Consider the following 15247-nt stretch of genomic DNA (forward strand, 5'->3'; position numbering starts at 1 on the left):
AAAATGGCACAACAAATCTATTAAATCCAAAGTATTTTTAGCTGGGGCCAACTATGCAATTAAAGCTCAAAAGTCACCTTTAACATCTGAACCCAGAGAGGATGGGACATTTCCCAGTGTGGCTACTGTGAAATATCACAAAGAGAAACCTGTACAAGTATTGGCCCCATACCTTCAGTCTGGAACAAGAAGGTTAGGAATATATATCTACCATTTTATTTTTAAGTACTTTTACAGTAAGGTGCTTAGTGAGGGCTTGTTTGTAAATGGAAGGGTAAAATACGTACACTTCCAGTTCAGTCACATCAGTCAATACTGTTCAAATCCATTGTGTGTAGAGAACTGCATTAATTTTTCTTTTTTGTGATGCCCACAAACACACACACAGAAAGTAGGAAGGACACATTTTTGTTTCATACAATTCTCCATGGATGTAGGTATGCCAAACCAAAGAGATTATGACAAACAAGGAGTTGGAGAAAGAAAGGGGACTTTCCAGATATACCATCTCATCAAAGTAACAAAGACGCCACTATGCACATCACTGCAGTCCAACAGCAGATTCTTCATTTTCTGCTCCTCCCAAATCATTTTCATTCCATACCATTTGTTCAACCCTAGATGCTTATTAATATTATGCCAGGAAATGATATGCTCTGTTTACATTAGAAAAGTACTTCAGATTCACCTGGCACCTTTTTGAGCTATAGCTTCACTATTTGGGGCAAATGAATAGTCTGAAGTCTAAAGCCTGCCACACTAAAGCTATGGACTTAATCCATCTGCCTGTAGAATGTTTAAATATTTAAATTTAACTATTGACATATTTTAAACATGTTTAGCTAAACATTTGCTTGCTTCCATTTTCTGTGCTCTAATTAAGGATGTTGGTGATGTTCTGCCAAGCCAGGCTCAGAAATAAACTTCAGGAGCTTATTAAAGCAAATCGCAGAACAAAGCCGCACTTTAACATTCACAAAACTCTTCCTCTGGCTTAGATTCCATCCAAGAATGTCCAGTTCCCCACAAATACAAGCATAGACATGTCCACTGCATTTCCTTATCTACAACCCCACCACCACTTAAACACATTTCCTCTTGGTCTTAATGACACTCCCATCACCACCTGCTCAAAGTTTATCCCTCTCTAACCTTTTGTAGATGCAGAGAAGTTACTTAATTACTTGCGGGTAGTTATTCTACGGTACCCAACAGCTACCTATTCTAAAATGTTATTTTTCCATGAGGTACTTCAGTTGTGGTGTTTGAGAACTACATGTTCTGTTGTTCCATGATTAAACTCTTATCTCTTGGGCCAGTACAACTAGCTCATCTGGACCAACCACAAGCAACCAGAACAGTGATTGTCCTACTGAAAGTCTGGATCTATAAGAAGTAACCCACAAACTAGTTTGCATGGAAGCTTCCCAAGTCAAGCAGAAGTACAGCCCACAATGTGTGTCTCATTTGCTTTCCTTTTGCTCTGCCACCTACCTCCTGTTTTTAAGAAGATTATGCAAATGTAATTAAAATACTGTCTAGGGCAGCAGTCCTCAAATTTCTTCAATAGGGGGTCAGTTGAAAGGCTGTGGTGACCGTCGTGGGCCAGTGAGGTGGGGGTGCCTGGGGGTGCGCGACGGTGAGGTGGCTTCAGGCGCGTGCAAGGCAGCATTGGGCGTGCGCGGCAGTGGCTCACTCGCTCGGAGATCTCCCAGCAAGCCCAAAACCATCTCCTGGCGAGCAAGCCGCCACCTCCCCAGCAAGTGTGCGGGTGACCAGCAAGCGTGTGTGTGGGCGGCGAATGGTGGCGCAGGTCGGATGGATGGCCATGGCAGGCTGGAACCCTCCCACGGGCCGTAGTTTGAGGACCCATAATCTAGGGGCGCTGCGCAGGCACAGCACCCATAATGTGTGATGCACAGAGGCCACAATTAAGAACAAAGGACAGGGACAGCCTGGTTACCCAAACTACTTGTAAATAAATTGTGATTGATACCAGAAAAAAAAAGTCTCCAAAAATAAACCATGACAAGGCAAAGTCATATTCTGAACACAGAGAATTACAGAATTCTTCACATGGATTCCCAAATATATTTTAACACTGTTACTAGTTCACATTTCTTATATATTGTCTTTATTCACTTGAGATTTCAAGACTCAAAAGCTGAAAAATGAGTTCTACACAAGGAGTTACGAGAATCATGTTTATAAAATCAGCTGGCCATACAATACAGATAGGTCAGAGTTTACAAGAATCTTATGGATCCTGCTTCTGGTTGGTTTATTTATTTGTGTTTCAGATTTGAAGCATCTATCAGTGTGGTAAGCTGGGAGTTGTAGTCCAACTCACCTGGAGGGCACTGGGTTGAGGAAAGCTGCCCTATTTCATAACTATTACATGAAGGTATAACCCTGATTGTCACAATAACTATTTGTTCTGCTGAGTTTTATTATAATTATATTTTAAAATATAGAAAACCCGACCATGAATGGACATCTCAAAATCAGCATGACATTAACTGCCTTTACTTTAAACTTCAGGTCAGTTGAAGAGAAATCTGGCTCAGGAAATAAAGATCAGAAAGTGAGGCACTACTAAAGAAAAACTAGTTCAGACTATTTAGGGACTCTTGCTCAGCTTCAAGAACAGGCCAATCTAAGACTGGTACCTCTATAACTTTCAAGGACCAACTAACAGCATGTGCGCCTAATGCCATACTCCTAATCATGGAGTGCTAATCCCAACAGGATGGGATGAACCCAAGAAGGACACATTTCAGAAGAGTGTCCAGATACTTCTCTCTACTTCAATGTCCTTAGACTAAGCAGGATGGCCTGCTGGAAGCACACAAAAGAATTGGTGATCAGATCTATAGCATGAATAGGATAGAGGGACTGGACAGCTAGGTAGAGCATTCTGCACAAAACAAACAACTTACTCCAGAACTCTGAAAACTATCACTAGGTTTTAATTTGGAAAGCTAACCCAGAACTAATGTAGTAACACACAATTTTATCATGCATCAGTAGTTTTCATATGGCAATGTATCAGTGCAGTCATATGAACTAGTTCTACCGTCTTATCCAAACTTCCTCCTCCAGAGCACAAAGAAGAGCATGTTACAACAGCCAACAAAACAGCAGTGACCATGGGAGTTTTACCATTTAAGACTAAACACAAAGGATGGGGAACACATAATCTCCTAATTGCTGCATGACACTCAATTTGATGGCTCACTTTCCAGTCTTTTTAATGCTGTTATAAAACATGGAGCACATTGTGCTAGAATGTTAAGTTTTCAAAAATGTGTAGCTTTTAGAACCCCTTCTATCAGTTACAGTTGCATGCCAATTCACCAACGCAGGGATTCCCAAATTGGTGGCTGGAGGCCCACCTGTTCATGCAAAAGTGAGGTCTTATTTTGTGAAGCAGAGAAGTGGGGGTTTATTTCCCTACATTGCAAGAAAATTAATAAGCAGGTCATGCTGAAGTTTCCAAATTATGGATCATGACCTCACGAATTGCCATAATGGAAGAGTGCGATTGCAAGTCCTCACAAGCTCACACCTAAGACAAAGTTGTCCAGCATGTTTCAGAGCAATTATGATTAGTCCACACTAGCACTTATACATCTGCATATTATGAGGCATCATGCATATGTGCAGCTTTCAAACCTGAATAGATCCAAAGCAGGCCTTGGAACCTTGTTGCAAATCTGGGTTCAATGCCTCTAAAGCTCTGTTTGGGTATGAAAGTGATATACGGAAGAGCTATTATATGCTGATGGTCTTGACAAACTTAGAAAGGGATGTGATTTGCTCCTGAGTGGAGATTAATGTGAGCCACTGTAAGAAAAGCCAACTAGCAGTATGTTTAAATAATTATTTAAATATACTTCCATAATGATCATAGCATATCATTATGATCAAACTGGAATCCTCAGAGCAGCATCTTAAAAAGCAAGTAAAGAAAAACCATGGGGAAATGTACCTTTCTTTGCTTTCTTCTGTAGTTTCAATGTGTCTGAAGATTTCTTCTTTATCTCCTGGCGGGCTTTTTTGTATTCTAAAGGGATACACACATTTAACACATTTGATGAGTGTAATATCAACACATTTGATGCATTTGCCATGCTAACCTTGAGGATATTGGATGAGAAAAGGAATGATGCAGGTGAAGAATATTTAACCGTATAATTGCACACATGTCTACTCAGATGGAAGCTTGAGTTCAATGGGGCTTATTCTCAAGAAAATGTGCAAAGGACGGCAATCTAAAACACTTCAAAATACCTTAAAGTTTACCAAGAAGATGCATGCAGAAGATCCAGAAAGAAAAGAAAGCACACAATTACCTGCAACTAGGGCGTTCACAAGGAATCACAAAGAAGATTTCATAAGAGCAAACTCCCTTGTTCGGTTATGCATAATGAAAAGCAGGTTGAACAGGGCCTGACTCATTGCCTGCTAAGGGCAGGACTCTGCTTGGCCAGCACTCTGAGTTCCATTTGCTACCTCTGTGGCTTACGCTTACATACACACACTTAATAAGTAAAAAAGGAAATTACAAACTTTCTTTTTATTAAATTGTTAAAAACACAAAATTAAGAAGCAGCAATAACCAAGAATAGCCAGACAGGCAAAGAGTTATCAAGTTAGCACCGCACCTTGCGTTCTGTTATGGTGTGTTTTTTAACTTTTATTTGCTTATATTACCATTATAATTTGTAAAATAAGTTTTTATTTTAAATAATAATGCTATAGTAATTATCTTTTAAAATTATTTTAATTATACAAAATTATTTTCTTTCTCTGGAGTTTAGTATATACGATATTAATTTTAAAAAACACATATACACAATCTGTGTGATTACCAAAACCTGCCACCAATAACTACAGGGCTGAAAATCCCTACATAAACTGAACACATTACCTTGCCCTTTTTCGAGAGAGTTGTTTCATAGGTAAGCAAGGGTAAATGAAGATGCAACACTGGTTCCCTCTTATCAGAAAATACCTGCAATATTACACCCTATGTTGCTAACAATCCCATGTCCTGAAAATATTAGAAATATACCTGCCTGAAAAGTGAGCATTACACTGATACAAATATTTGCCACTGTTCAAGCTAACCATGGTTCTTATTCAAACAAAATTTGAAATCAAAAACATTAAACTATTGTTTTACAGGAAACCTGCTTAAAGCTAACCAGGTTTCCTATGAAACCATGGCTTAATTTTGCTGCTTTAACCAAAGTTAACATTGCCACTAACATGGCACTTAACCATGGAAGGGGAAATCTGCTCCATACATGTGAAGGGATGCAGCAAAACAGCATATAATTCCCACTATCCATTCCCAATCTCTTCCCTAGGATGCCAGCGCCACATCTGCACCTACCATCACCACCTTACGAGCTGGCTGGCTAACGCATTTTTTTCTTGAAGATACCGCACGAAAGCAAGGGTATTTGGGAAGAATCATTTATCCATATTTAAAAATTAGTAGCATCTATCCCTCCTGCTATGACTACCTTTTGCATGGTCTTTATCCAGTTGATTGGCCACTTTCTTCCACTCTTCCATCTGCTCTTGGAGTGGGTTTATCAGACAGTCAATTAAAGCACTAATTTTGTTGAGAAAACACAAAGAGGAATCAAATCCTGCAGGAAAAAAATCAATCTGAAACTACATTAATACTTTCATGGAATCCTCTGAAATCCATTCATTTCTGTTAACATTTATACATATATTTTTGATTGCTCCACGGTGCTTCGTTTACCTGATCTTACCACATCCCAGCAAGGTAGGATTCATATTGTTGTTTGAATACTGCAAGTCCAGCAAGAGGGGTGAGGGACTGAAACAAAGTGGCCCGCCAAAAGCCACTTAGCAAATACGTGGCACAATCCATATTTGACCAGCCTAATCTCTCATATTCAGAGTTACCAGTTCTTAGAGCAGGCCCTTTTTTAAATTCTTTTAACAAATATTTATTTTATTTATTCTTTTTTATCATTCTTTTCCAGCAATAGCCGAAGTTCTCAATAGGAGGAGTCCCTTGGCACTCCTCAGTTACTGCTGAGCTACAGTACTATCAAGGACAGGAATTCCTAGCATGTAAAAGAGACTTCAGTCAGCAAGTCTGGTTTCTTGGGATGGACAGTTAAATCTTTGCCTTCTACAAAGCCCAGTCTGTTTGATCAGAGAAAAGGAAAGGGTGTTCTCAGCAACAGAAAGTCAGAGGTTAGCTGGAAGCCAGCCCCAGTAAACAACTTAATGTGGCCTTGAATGAAAGGGGCTGTGTACCAATTACATCTTGACTGCAATCCAGAAGCTAATGAAGGACCATTTCCAAACTCTTGTCAAATCAGCGACATGCATTACTCACCTTGAAAACTGCCTGAGCTTCGACTCAATGCTTCTGTGCCTCATGCACATTCTGGTCAGAGCAGAGCCAATTTCTCTGGTAGCTCCTGAAAAAGAAGAAAATAGACCTCTATATTAAAATTTCAGAAGGAATAAAAAAACACTATTTAAAATACAGACTAGAATAGAGCATCAAATCTAAGGACCAGGTTCTTATCCAAACTCATTGAGGATTTAATGCCGACCACAGCACCTTCACAGAAATTACTGAGCCATGTCCAGGGCAGGAAACAGATGGCTTTAGTAGGGCAAGGTGCTTATCAGCAATGGTGGATCTGCATGCCACAGAATTAGCCTGAAAGAAGTCTAATTGAGAGTTATGTGGAAATGGGATGGTTTTGTGCCCAATTTGGCTGGAATATGCGTTTTTGGAGAAAAATTATATGCTGTTCACACAGCATCTGCTGGGCAGAGAGGCTGTCTCTCCAGATGATTGGAGGCTGGCATGGCTTGCAGAGACAGCAAAAGAAATGAGAATAAATGAAGAGATAAAAATAGCTAACCAGAGTCCCCCAGCCTATATGTAACAGTAAAAAGGGATTATTCAGTCATGCAATGGAAAAGTTTAGCAGAAGCAGGAAGCGTTTCTCACCTAAAACTAAAGGGAGGTAGGCAAGCAGGCAAGCGCTGTACTTGAAGAAGGCCTGGCTTCATGTGGCCAAGGACTAAGGCTCACATCAGCCCATTCAAGAGGATCTCCTGAGCAGAGAAGGTTTCAATTCCTGCCTTTGAAATTATCTCCCTTTGCTACTGCTGTGCAATAGGCATCAGCCTTGGTATCTATCACACTGCTCAAGGCACAACACAATTCCAAGGGGAAACCTCTGAACTCTGAGGGGGGAAGTGATGTGCTGCATCTCAGAAATACTCAGAAAGAAAAAAGTAGTCTTTCTGTTTTGTGCTTCTCTCCAAGGCTCAGCACACCGGAGATAAAGAGTCTTTCTCCAAGCTCAGAAGGAATACAGAAAATCTGCATGAAGGTGAACTCATGCCATTAAAAGTTGTACTTGTCCATCGTGAGTGCATCTGTGCATTCTTGCACCTCCAGATTCTTGACAAAGAGGCATGTGTGCATTTTAGTCATCCATGAGAGCAGAACTCTAGATAGGCCACTAGTTCACTGCACATCAGAGGGCAATTGCTCTAGATGTTTCCCCAGAGCAAGCGCTTGCATCTCATCATGCAGCTGCTGCATAATTTATGAGGGAGAAGAGACACATGGTTGTTTCTCAGTCACAAAATCAGCTCACACTGGCTCCAGGGACCTCAACAATATGATGACACAGCTAAGTGCCTATTAATGAGATTCCACAGTGTGGAATTCTTGAATCCCCAGTAGATGGCACCATTTGCACAAAACAAGAACTACCTTTCTGATCAGTGTTCCAGGACTATTCAATTCCAGCACTCTGTTTCCAGTGGAAGAAAATGCCAGATGCCCTTGGGGAGACTCAGGACATGATGAAGACAATTATCTCCAGTTTGTCCTTAGCATCTGATAATCAGATATAGCAGCTGTTCTCAACTTGGGGTTAGAAGTACTGAAGAGTAGAGTTGGAATGGGTCTGGAATGCGATCCCCTGCTCAATGCAAGAATACTACTTGGGGTTTTGCCTCACATGTATTTTACCTCTCCAAAACACACCTATGCTAGTGGCTATGGTGACGTCCATGCATTAATGGAGGTGTTCATGTGATTATGGAGCTGCCAGGTATGCCCTACAGGGCTCTACTCCATTGGTGCATGGCTTTTCCCCTCACCCCAACATCCACCCACTGGACACAGACATTGCAGGCAGTGGTGTGTTGTCCTCCTAACCATTTAAGCACGTGGACCCCCTTCATAAGAACATCCAGCAACATCCCCAGCCCCTTTCCACCAACAATGGGTATACATAGGCATACTATACTTCTGCAAGAGTGCTTGCACTGCAAGCTGCTGTGGATAGGCATACACCAGCTCATGTGATTGTTGCATGATGGAAGTTCTTGAAATAATGAACTCCACATACATTTTGGGTGCAGCTATTACATTCTGATTGTCCTGAATCTATTGTCTCATTTCACTAAATGGTGGGCTCGAACTCTAGCAATTTGAGTTATCTCTTATTATTTCCCCCACACTAGGTATTCTAGCAGGCATGCACAAACGGCTAGTTGTCCTGAAGGTGCTGCCACCTGCACAAGCACTACAAAAGAAGTTTGCAAACACCCTTCAATTTTAAACTGCTAGTGGGTAAGCCACATCATCTCCAGACTGCCACTGTGTGGTCCTATCTCTGCACATTTTTTTATCTTTAGAGAATTTTCTTGGTGAATTTGAGGGAACAGGAAAGATTTGAAACGTTAAGGGTTGTATCAACTGATATCATGGCAATGATGTGATCCATCGCATGGAGCAACCCATCTGCACAGGAATGGCATGCCTAAGCTGTCCTATGCACATAGGCCTCAAACCAATGACATTCTCTGGAGACATTTTCGGGGGCCAGTACCAGTGAGGCCTAACATTTAGGTCAACTTCAATGCATCATTCATATGTGTAAGCAGCTGAGAGGACTGGCCCATCTTTGCTCCACTTTAAGTGACAGGCTGGAATTTAGGCTTTTTTAACTACTGCCATGGCTCAGTCATAAGGTACATATTTCAAATGCCAAGTATCCCAGGTTCAAGCCTTGGTATCTCTAGGAAGGACTAGGAAAGATTTCTGTCTAAAACCCTGGAGAGCCACTATCAACAGTGAAGATGATACTGCTTTAAATGAACCAAGAGTCTGACACTGGATAAAGGCAGCTTTATATATTCCCAAAGATTATCTTCCAAACTGCAACAGAGAAAATATGTGGGCACTCATGTGCCATCCTCTTGATCCCAGCTCATCCCTTCAATGTATAGTTAGGGCCCATTCATACAGAGCTTAGACATGTGGGTTGTATCAACAGCAGCCTACAGGTACAAACCTCAATCTTCTATAGCATCCCAATAAAGCAACCAGTCCACAAGTACTTGGACCAGCTTTCACCAATCTGGAACCCTCCCACTGTCTGGGACTACAATTCTGTGATTTTCAGGTAGCCAGCCAATGGCCATGCTTGGCTGGGCATCATGCGAGTTGTAGTCCAACATATTCAGAGGGCCTGAGTTGGGGGAAGGTTGTCTTAGATTGCAACAGGCCCTGGTAGCTCCACAGGAAACAGCCTGGGCACATAAATATGGCTCGGGCCTACTTATACCAACATCTACTTACTCCTTGGTTCTCAGTGTAATGCAGAGAGAAGCCCAAGGCCTGCTGCCTGCCATATGTATAACCTACTCGATCAGGTCATCTGTAAACTCAAGGCGGAACATTACAACCTTATTTCCCCCATTGTGAGGGATTGCTTGAAAGAGCCTCACAAAATAAACAGTTCCCAGTCTAGTCAAGGCAGTTCTGTTAAAAGGAACCAACCCTGAAGAGAAGCTCTGTGAAGCATCCTGCCATAAACAGCGGCAGTGCCATTTGATGCAAGCTGTCATGAGCTTTGTTTTCTCCCCTCAGAGCTGCCGCCTCGCATACAGGAGGCTGCTGCCATCTTGAAACCCATCAGGGTGTTAATGGACACCCAGGCATGTGGCCATAGAAAGGGGCAAGTGGTGTTTATTTATACCCTCATCTACTGTTCCAAATGAGCGGGCATCTGCCACAGCTCAAGGGGGAGTAATGGGGAGAGGAGAGAGAAAACTTAATTCTTTTGTCAAAGCGTATTTTCTGCAGTAACAAGGCTGTGTGTACAAATCTCCTCTTTGAAAGCTAATGTTGTTAAGGGCCTAATTAGGAGCAGGAGGAGGAGGGGAATCATCAGGAATGCAAGCACAGAAGTTAACAGATGCAGTATTCAGATGGAGGATGTGGGGCAGAGCTTAAGAGGTGATGGAAAAGACATCCGCCTGAAGACCTTGAGGAGTTGCTGCCAGATATTATAAGACTAAATGGACTGAGGGTCTGACTCATATAAGGCTGCTTCCTCCCCTACCAAAAATAAAAGATAAAAATAAAGCCCTAGCTATAGTTAAACCTCTAAGACTGGCTACCAGAAGCATATTCAGAGGGCCTGATATTAAAAAAGTAGGTTGGATCCAGAGTTATCCCCCTATCATCCTTTGTCCTGTGCCCTTTTCCAGCAAGGAGAAGAAAATAAGTGGAACAGATGGAAAGAATAGAAAGAGGCAGACAACGAAGAACACAAACACAAAATAAATATAATCTGAAGACATGCAGACATGACAGAAAAAGGATTACGTGGGATACCAGCTGTCCTTCCCTCCCACTTACAATATTGCCTGACTCCCTAAAAAATATTCCAAACTCATGACATTTCTGTTTCTGAGGGAGTAACACAAACATTTCGTTTAACTGCCCCCATGTGCTCCCCCTGCTACAATTATTTCATCTTTTGCTCTTAAACAGCTTTTGCACTGTCCACATCAATAGCTTAATTGCCCGGTTATCAAAAGAAACAATGTTAAGCTAACAACACAATCTATGTGTTCAGAATGCACATTTACTCCCATGTAAGCATGCACACAAATACAGTCCAAGTATAATTTTCTAATGACATTTGAGCCAATCAGAGTGTTAGCAGCTTCATCTAATTATTAGGCATATATATTTTTACATATTATTTTTGGTCTGAAGTATAACACATTGCTTTTTCCTTTGTTATACTTCCCCAAAGTGTGTGCACGATAAACACAGTAAAATAATATAAATGAAATCCAGATTCTAGTATTGCTGCAGGCATAGCTAAATTCTTTGGGCAACACGTGCACATGCACCAAATTTACTCCCCACCTGTTTTCCTTCCAATGAACTCAAGACAGCTTATATAATTCTCTCCTTTCCCTCTCAATGTTGTCCTCACAACAACCCTGTGAGGTAGGCTGAGCTGAGAGTCTGCCCAACTAAGTCACCCACTTAGCTCCATGGCTGAGTAGGGACAAGAACCCAGATCTCCTGAGTCCGGGTCCTGCACTCTGAATCACACCACACTGGCGCTCCAAAGAAATATCACATCACTCAGAAATAATCCTATGTTTTCAGTGCACACCAGGACCAGTGAGCAAGGCCCAAGTGTCTTTCATACATAAGGACACGGGGGGGGGGGGGGCAATCCAGGCTCCAAAACTCTCTGAAGGCACAACAAAAGAAAGTTATGTTGCCTTCCAGCACCTCCATGCTGGCCCAGCCAAGTCAATTCAGTCTAGATATCTGGGTTATGCCGCATGGTGCCTGGAATGAGAGACACTTGGACCAGGGTGGAGAGGAAGGACTTATAGAATCAGTACAGGCAGTCCAGCAAATGTTCAAGCTCTATCAGTTAACAAACTGTTTACAAATCAGAACCACGTCCTGAGACAAAATTATCTTGCACAATTCGGTAAGCTGACTTGTGTTTGTTCACTGTGGGAGGAAATATGTATCCACTCACAGCATCAGTTTTGCTAATTCTGTTACAGCATTGCCTTTAGCGCCACCCCCATCCCACCCCCAAAGTAGCAGCTGGCTCCTTAAGCCCCATAAGCCCAAGAATTTGGTACACAAGTTTCACAGCAATGGGAAAGCAGCAACAGGCCACCTGTCACAAAAAGAGGAAGAGGGCAAAGAACTGATAAAACACAAAGTCCTGCATTCCAAAAAGCAGAAATCTCTTTTCTTCTTGGATCAAGAGAGAACACTAAAATGCAGAGACCACAGAAAATCCCATCAGAGATGTACCACCTTTTAATACATTTATATAGCATCTTTTTGTCACCAGATTTAAGGTAAGTAAAAGGAAAGGAATCTAAGAACCTGGCCTAAACCTAGGTACACCACTGATCCATCTAGCTCAGTATTGCCTGAGTGCAGTTAAAGTTTAACAAGTCTCTTGAATTGTACCAAAGGTACTGGAAAATAAAACATTCATATAACACTTGTTTGGTTCAGATAGCACAATAAACCACACTCAAGGGCTGTGCATTGGTTGTTATGGAACCACTGGTTGTTGATGAAATGTGGGTTATTCTGTTGTATTAACCCAGCTCCACTAACAAGCCACAGTTGATTCAACCCCTACAATCCATGGAGAGAACCTGACTTTTGTCATTGGATTGTGAACTATGGATTATTAATGATTAATCAACCATATTTTGTTAGCACAGATGGGTTCAGACAACATAATAGTCCATGTTTCAACACTAATCCAGAATTTAGTGACAACCCTGCAATGTGGGTTACTGTGTTGCCTGAACCCCACCAGTGGATCCCTATTAACCACAGTTGTTGATTTTTTAATTTTGATAGTTTTCATTTCAAAGCCATACTTAGCCATATGAGGACAGACTGAGGGAACTTGGTCTTTCAGCCTTAAGAGGAGACTCAGAGAGGACCTGTTAGCGACATACAGGTATGTGAGGGGGTGTCACACAGAGGTGGGTTGTGACCTTTTTTCCCTTGCAGAGGAGGCCAAGATGTGTGTTCCAATGGAGCAAAACTCAGGGAAACATGATTCAAGGTAGATACCAGGAAGTACTTCCTGATGGTTAGGACCCCGAGGGTATGGAATAGGCTTCCATGGGAGGTGGTTGAAGCCCCTAATGGTGAAGGTGTTCAAGGATAGGCTGGACATGCACATGGTAGGCATGTCATGAGCAGAGTCAGCTGGAACCTGGGGTAAGACTAGATGGCCTGGTAGGCCCCTTCTGACTCAATCTGTTCCTATGTTTCTACTTTTTTTTTTTTTTTGCTGTTCTGCATTAGTGTCTAGTCATTGTTATCCTTTTTAAAGAGATACTGTTTTATTGAACTGTATTTTTATTTGTCTGTCATCCTGACTTGTTTTAACAGACAAAGTAGGATATAAACAAACCAAATATGTAAAGGAATATGAGCATGCAAAGAGCAGCTACCGCCTGCTGGATGGAACAGTCAATGGCACAGGGCAACTAGACAATACTGCCCTTTCCAAGAACCCAGCACTTGTCACCCACCTGCTACCTTTCATTACAGAGTCCATTCCTCCTGCCTCTCACAATGTGTCAATTCACCAGCTTGAACAAGCCACCTTATCATTTGTATACACAGTTTTATTGTGGCTCGCTTTGTGCACCCATCAAACAGTAGGACAGCCTCCCTCATCCTGGTGCCCTCTGCGTGTCCTTGAGCCATGCTTCCTAGGGATGATAGGGGTTGTGGTCAATACACTTGGAGAGAAGACAGCTCTGTGGCAAAGGCTACACCATGACCATATGAAGAGAAAAAAGTTCAGACTGCATCAATAGAGTGATGTTTAGGGCTGCAACCTTTCCTTTTTTCTTTTGACCATACTAAAGGCAGTGGCAGCCATCTTGCTTTAGCTGCTATTCCTATAGCTAGCAAACCTTATTTATACTCAACAAGACCTAAACTTTGACCTGATGACCTTACGATTTAGTTAACAAATTCAGCACAGGGAGGAAAAGTGAATCATCCCTTATACACTTGCTCTTTCTGCTCACTGTATCTCACCATCCCTTTTTTCCTGGGGGAAGCACATCATTGTTTTATCACCTATTGCCACTAAATGGTCTATTAATAAGATAAATAAGAACTCACCAGGTTAGGGCTGAGGGGCTTTTGACCTTGGCACCAAGGCCTTGCCTGCTCAGTCTGAATGTAGATTGCAGTTTTAAAGAGAATGGTGTTCAGCGATTCACCTGCTGTTTAGAATTAATTAAACTATTCCTACAGGGAACTCTTTGATTTAGTGCTATAGGACCAGGTTCACAAATTAATTATGGGCTTACTATCTGAGATGCTGGGTTCTCACTGCCTCATTTCTCTAGGTTCTGCAAATGCAGGATCCTTCTGATTCTACAATCTCTCTAAGTTCCTTTCTAGAGAAGATCCAGATGCCTACATGTATAAGAAATCCACAATTTCTAAAGCTCTATGAAGAGTAGGGCCTCAGACAAATAAGAGAGCTTGATTCTCAAAGGTTTCAATTATTACTCTTAGGGCAGAGGGCATACCCAGACTCTGATAAGTACAAATTAGTTGCCACTCCATCCGAGTTAAACATCCTTGTGCCCCAGAATTAAGGTCAGTTTAGTTCCAGGAATGAACTCTGCCCATTTTCAGTGCGTCTAAAATGATCCTGTCCTATGTCGCATAACAACTGATTTTTACAAGTCTGTTTTATTTACAATGTAATGTATGACCCACATTCAGACATCAAGGCATGCCTGGAGAGGCTGGCTTTGGGGCTGTGCCACAGGTTTGGAATTCTGTCCATGTGGGAAATTATTAGTAACCAAACTATGTCACATCTTTCTACTCAGTTTTTGAAATACATTGGGGGGGCGGGGGGTTAGTGCCTTTTGATTTTAAGCTGTTTTAATGAGGTAACTACATTTGAACAAAGTGTCTGTTATTTCTGTCAACTATTTCCTATATGATAAACCTGAAGGGAGGAATAAATGAAGAAGCAGGGACACATAGATTTTCTTTATGTTTTGTTTGTTTTCAAAGCAAGCTGTGACACAAAAGAAATCTATCACACTTTAATCCTACCACTTTTTGAATTAAACAGATCTAATATTGATCAAGTCAAATATACATTTTCAGGGAAGTTCACTAGGAATTCCACCTGAGTTCGTTTTCCCAAGTAAGTGTATGCAGGATCACAGCTTTGCCTCAGAGCAGCTGTTATAATGATGAAGTCTTCCCAAGACTTAGATCTTGTCCTATGGAGATTCAAATATGTCAGTCCTTCTAAGCCAAATTCAGAGGAATTTTTTACCAAAATTGGTGCACTCAGTG

The 15247-nt window shown here is 41.6% G+C and overlaps 1 protein-coding gene across 1 annotated transcript in view; it reads right to left on the bottom strand.

Moving 5' to 3' along the window:
* Positions 1-15247, bottom strand: part of LOC123033679 (protein MTSS 1-like) — a 127264-nt gene that overhangs the window by 22034 nt on the left and 89983 nt on the right. The window contains exons 4-6 of the mRNA XM_044450396.1: positions 6392-6476; positions 5535-5626; positions 3992-4066 (exon numbers count right to left, since the gene is read on the bottom strand). Of these exons, the coding sequence (XP_044306331.1) occupies positions 3992-4066; positions 5535-5626; positions 6392-6476 (252 nt within the window). The remainder of the gene's footprint in view (positions 1-3991; positions 4067-5534; positions 5627-6391; positions 6477-15247) is intronic.

The sequence above is a fragment of the Varanus komodoensis genome, unplaced genomic scaffold (assembly GCF_004798865.1).
Source record: "Varanus komodoensis strain SLA01 unplaced genomic scaffold, ASM479886v1 scaffold66, whole genome shotgun sequence".
NCBI classification, from domain to species: Eukaryota; Metazoa; Chordata; class Lepidosauria; order Squamata; family Varanidae; genus Varanus; species Varanus komodoensis.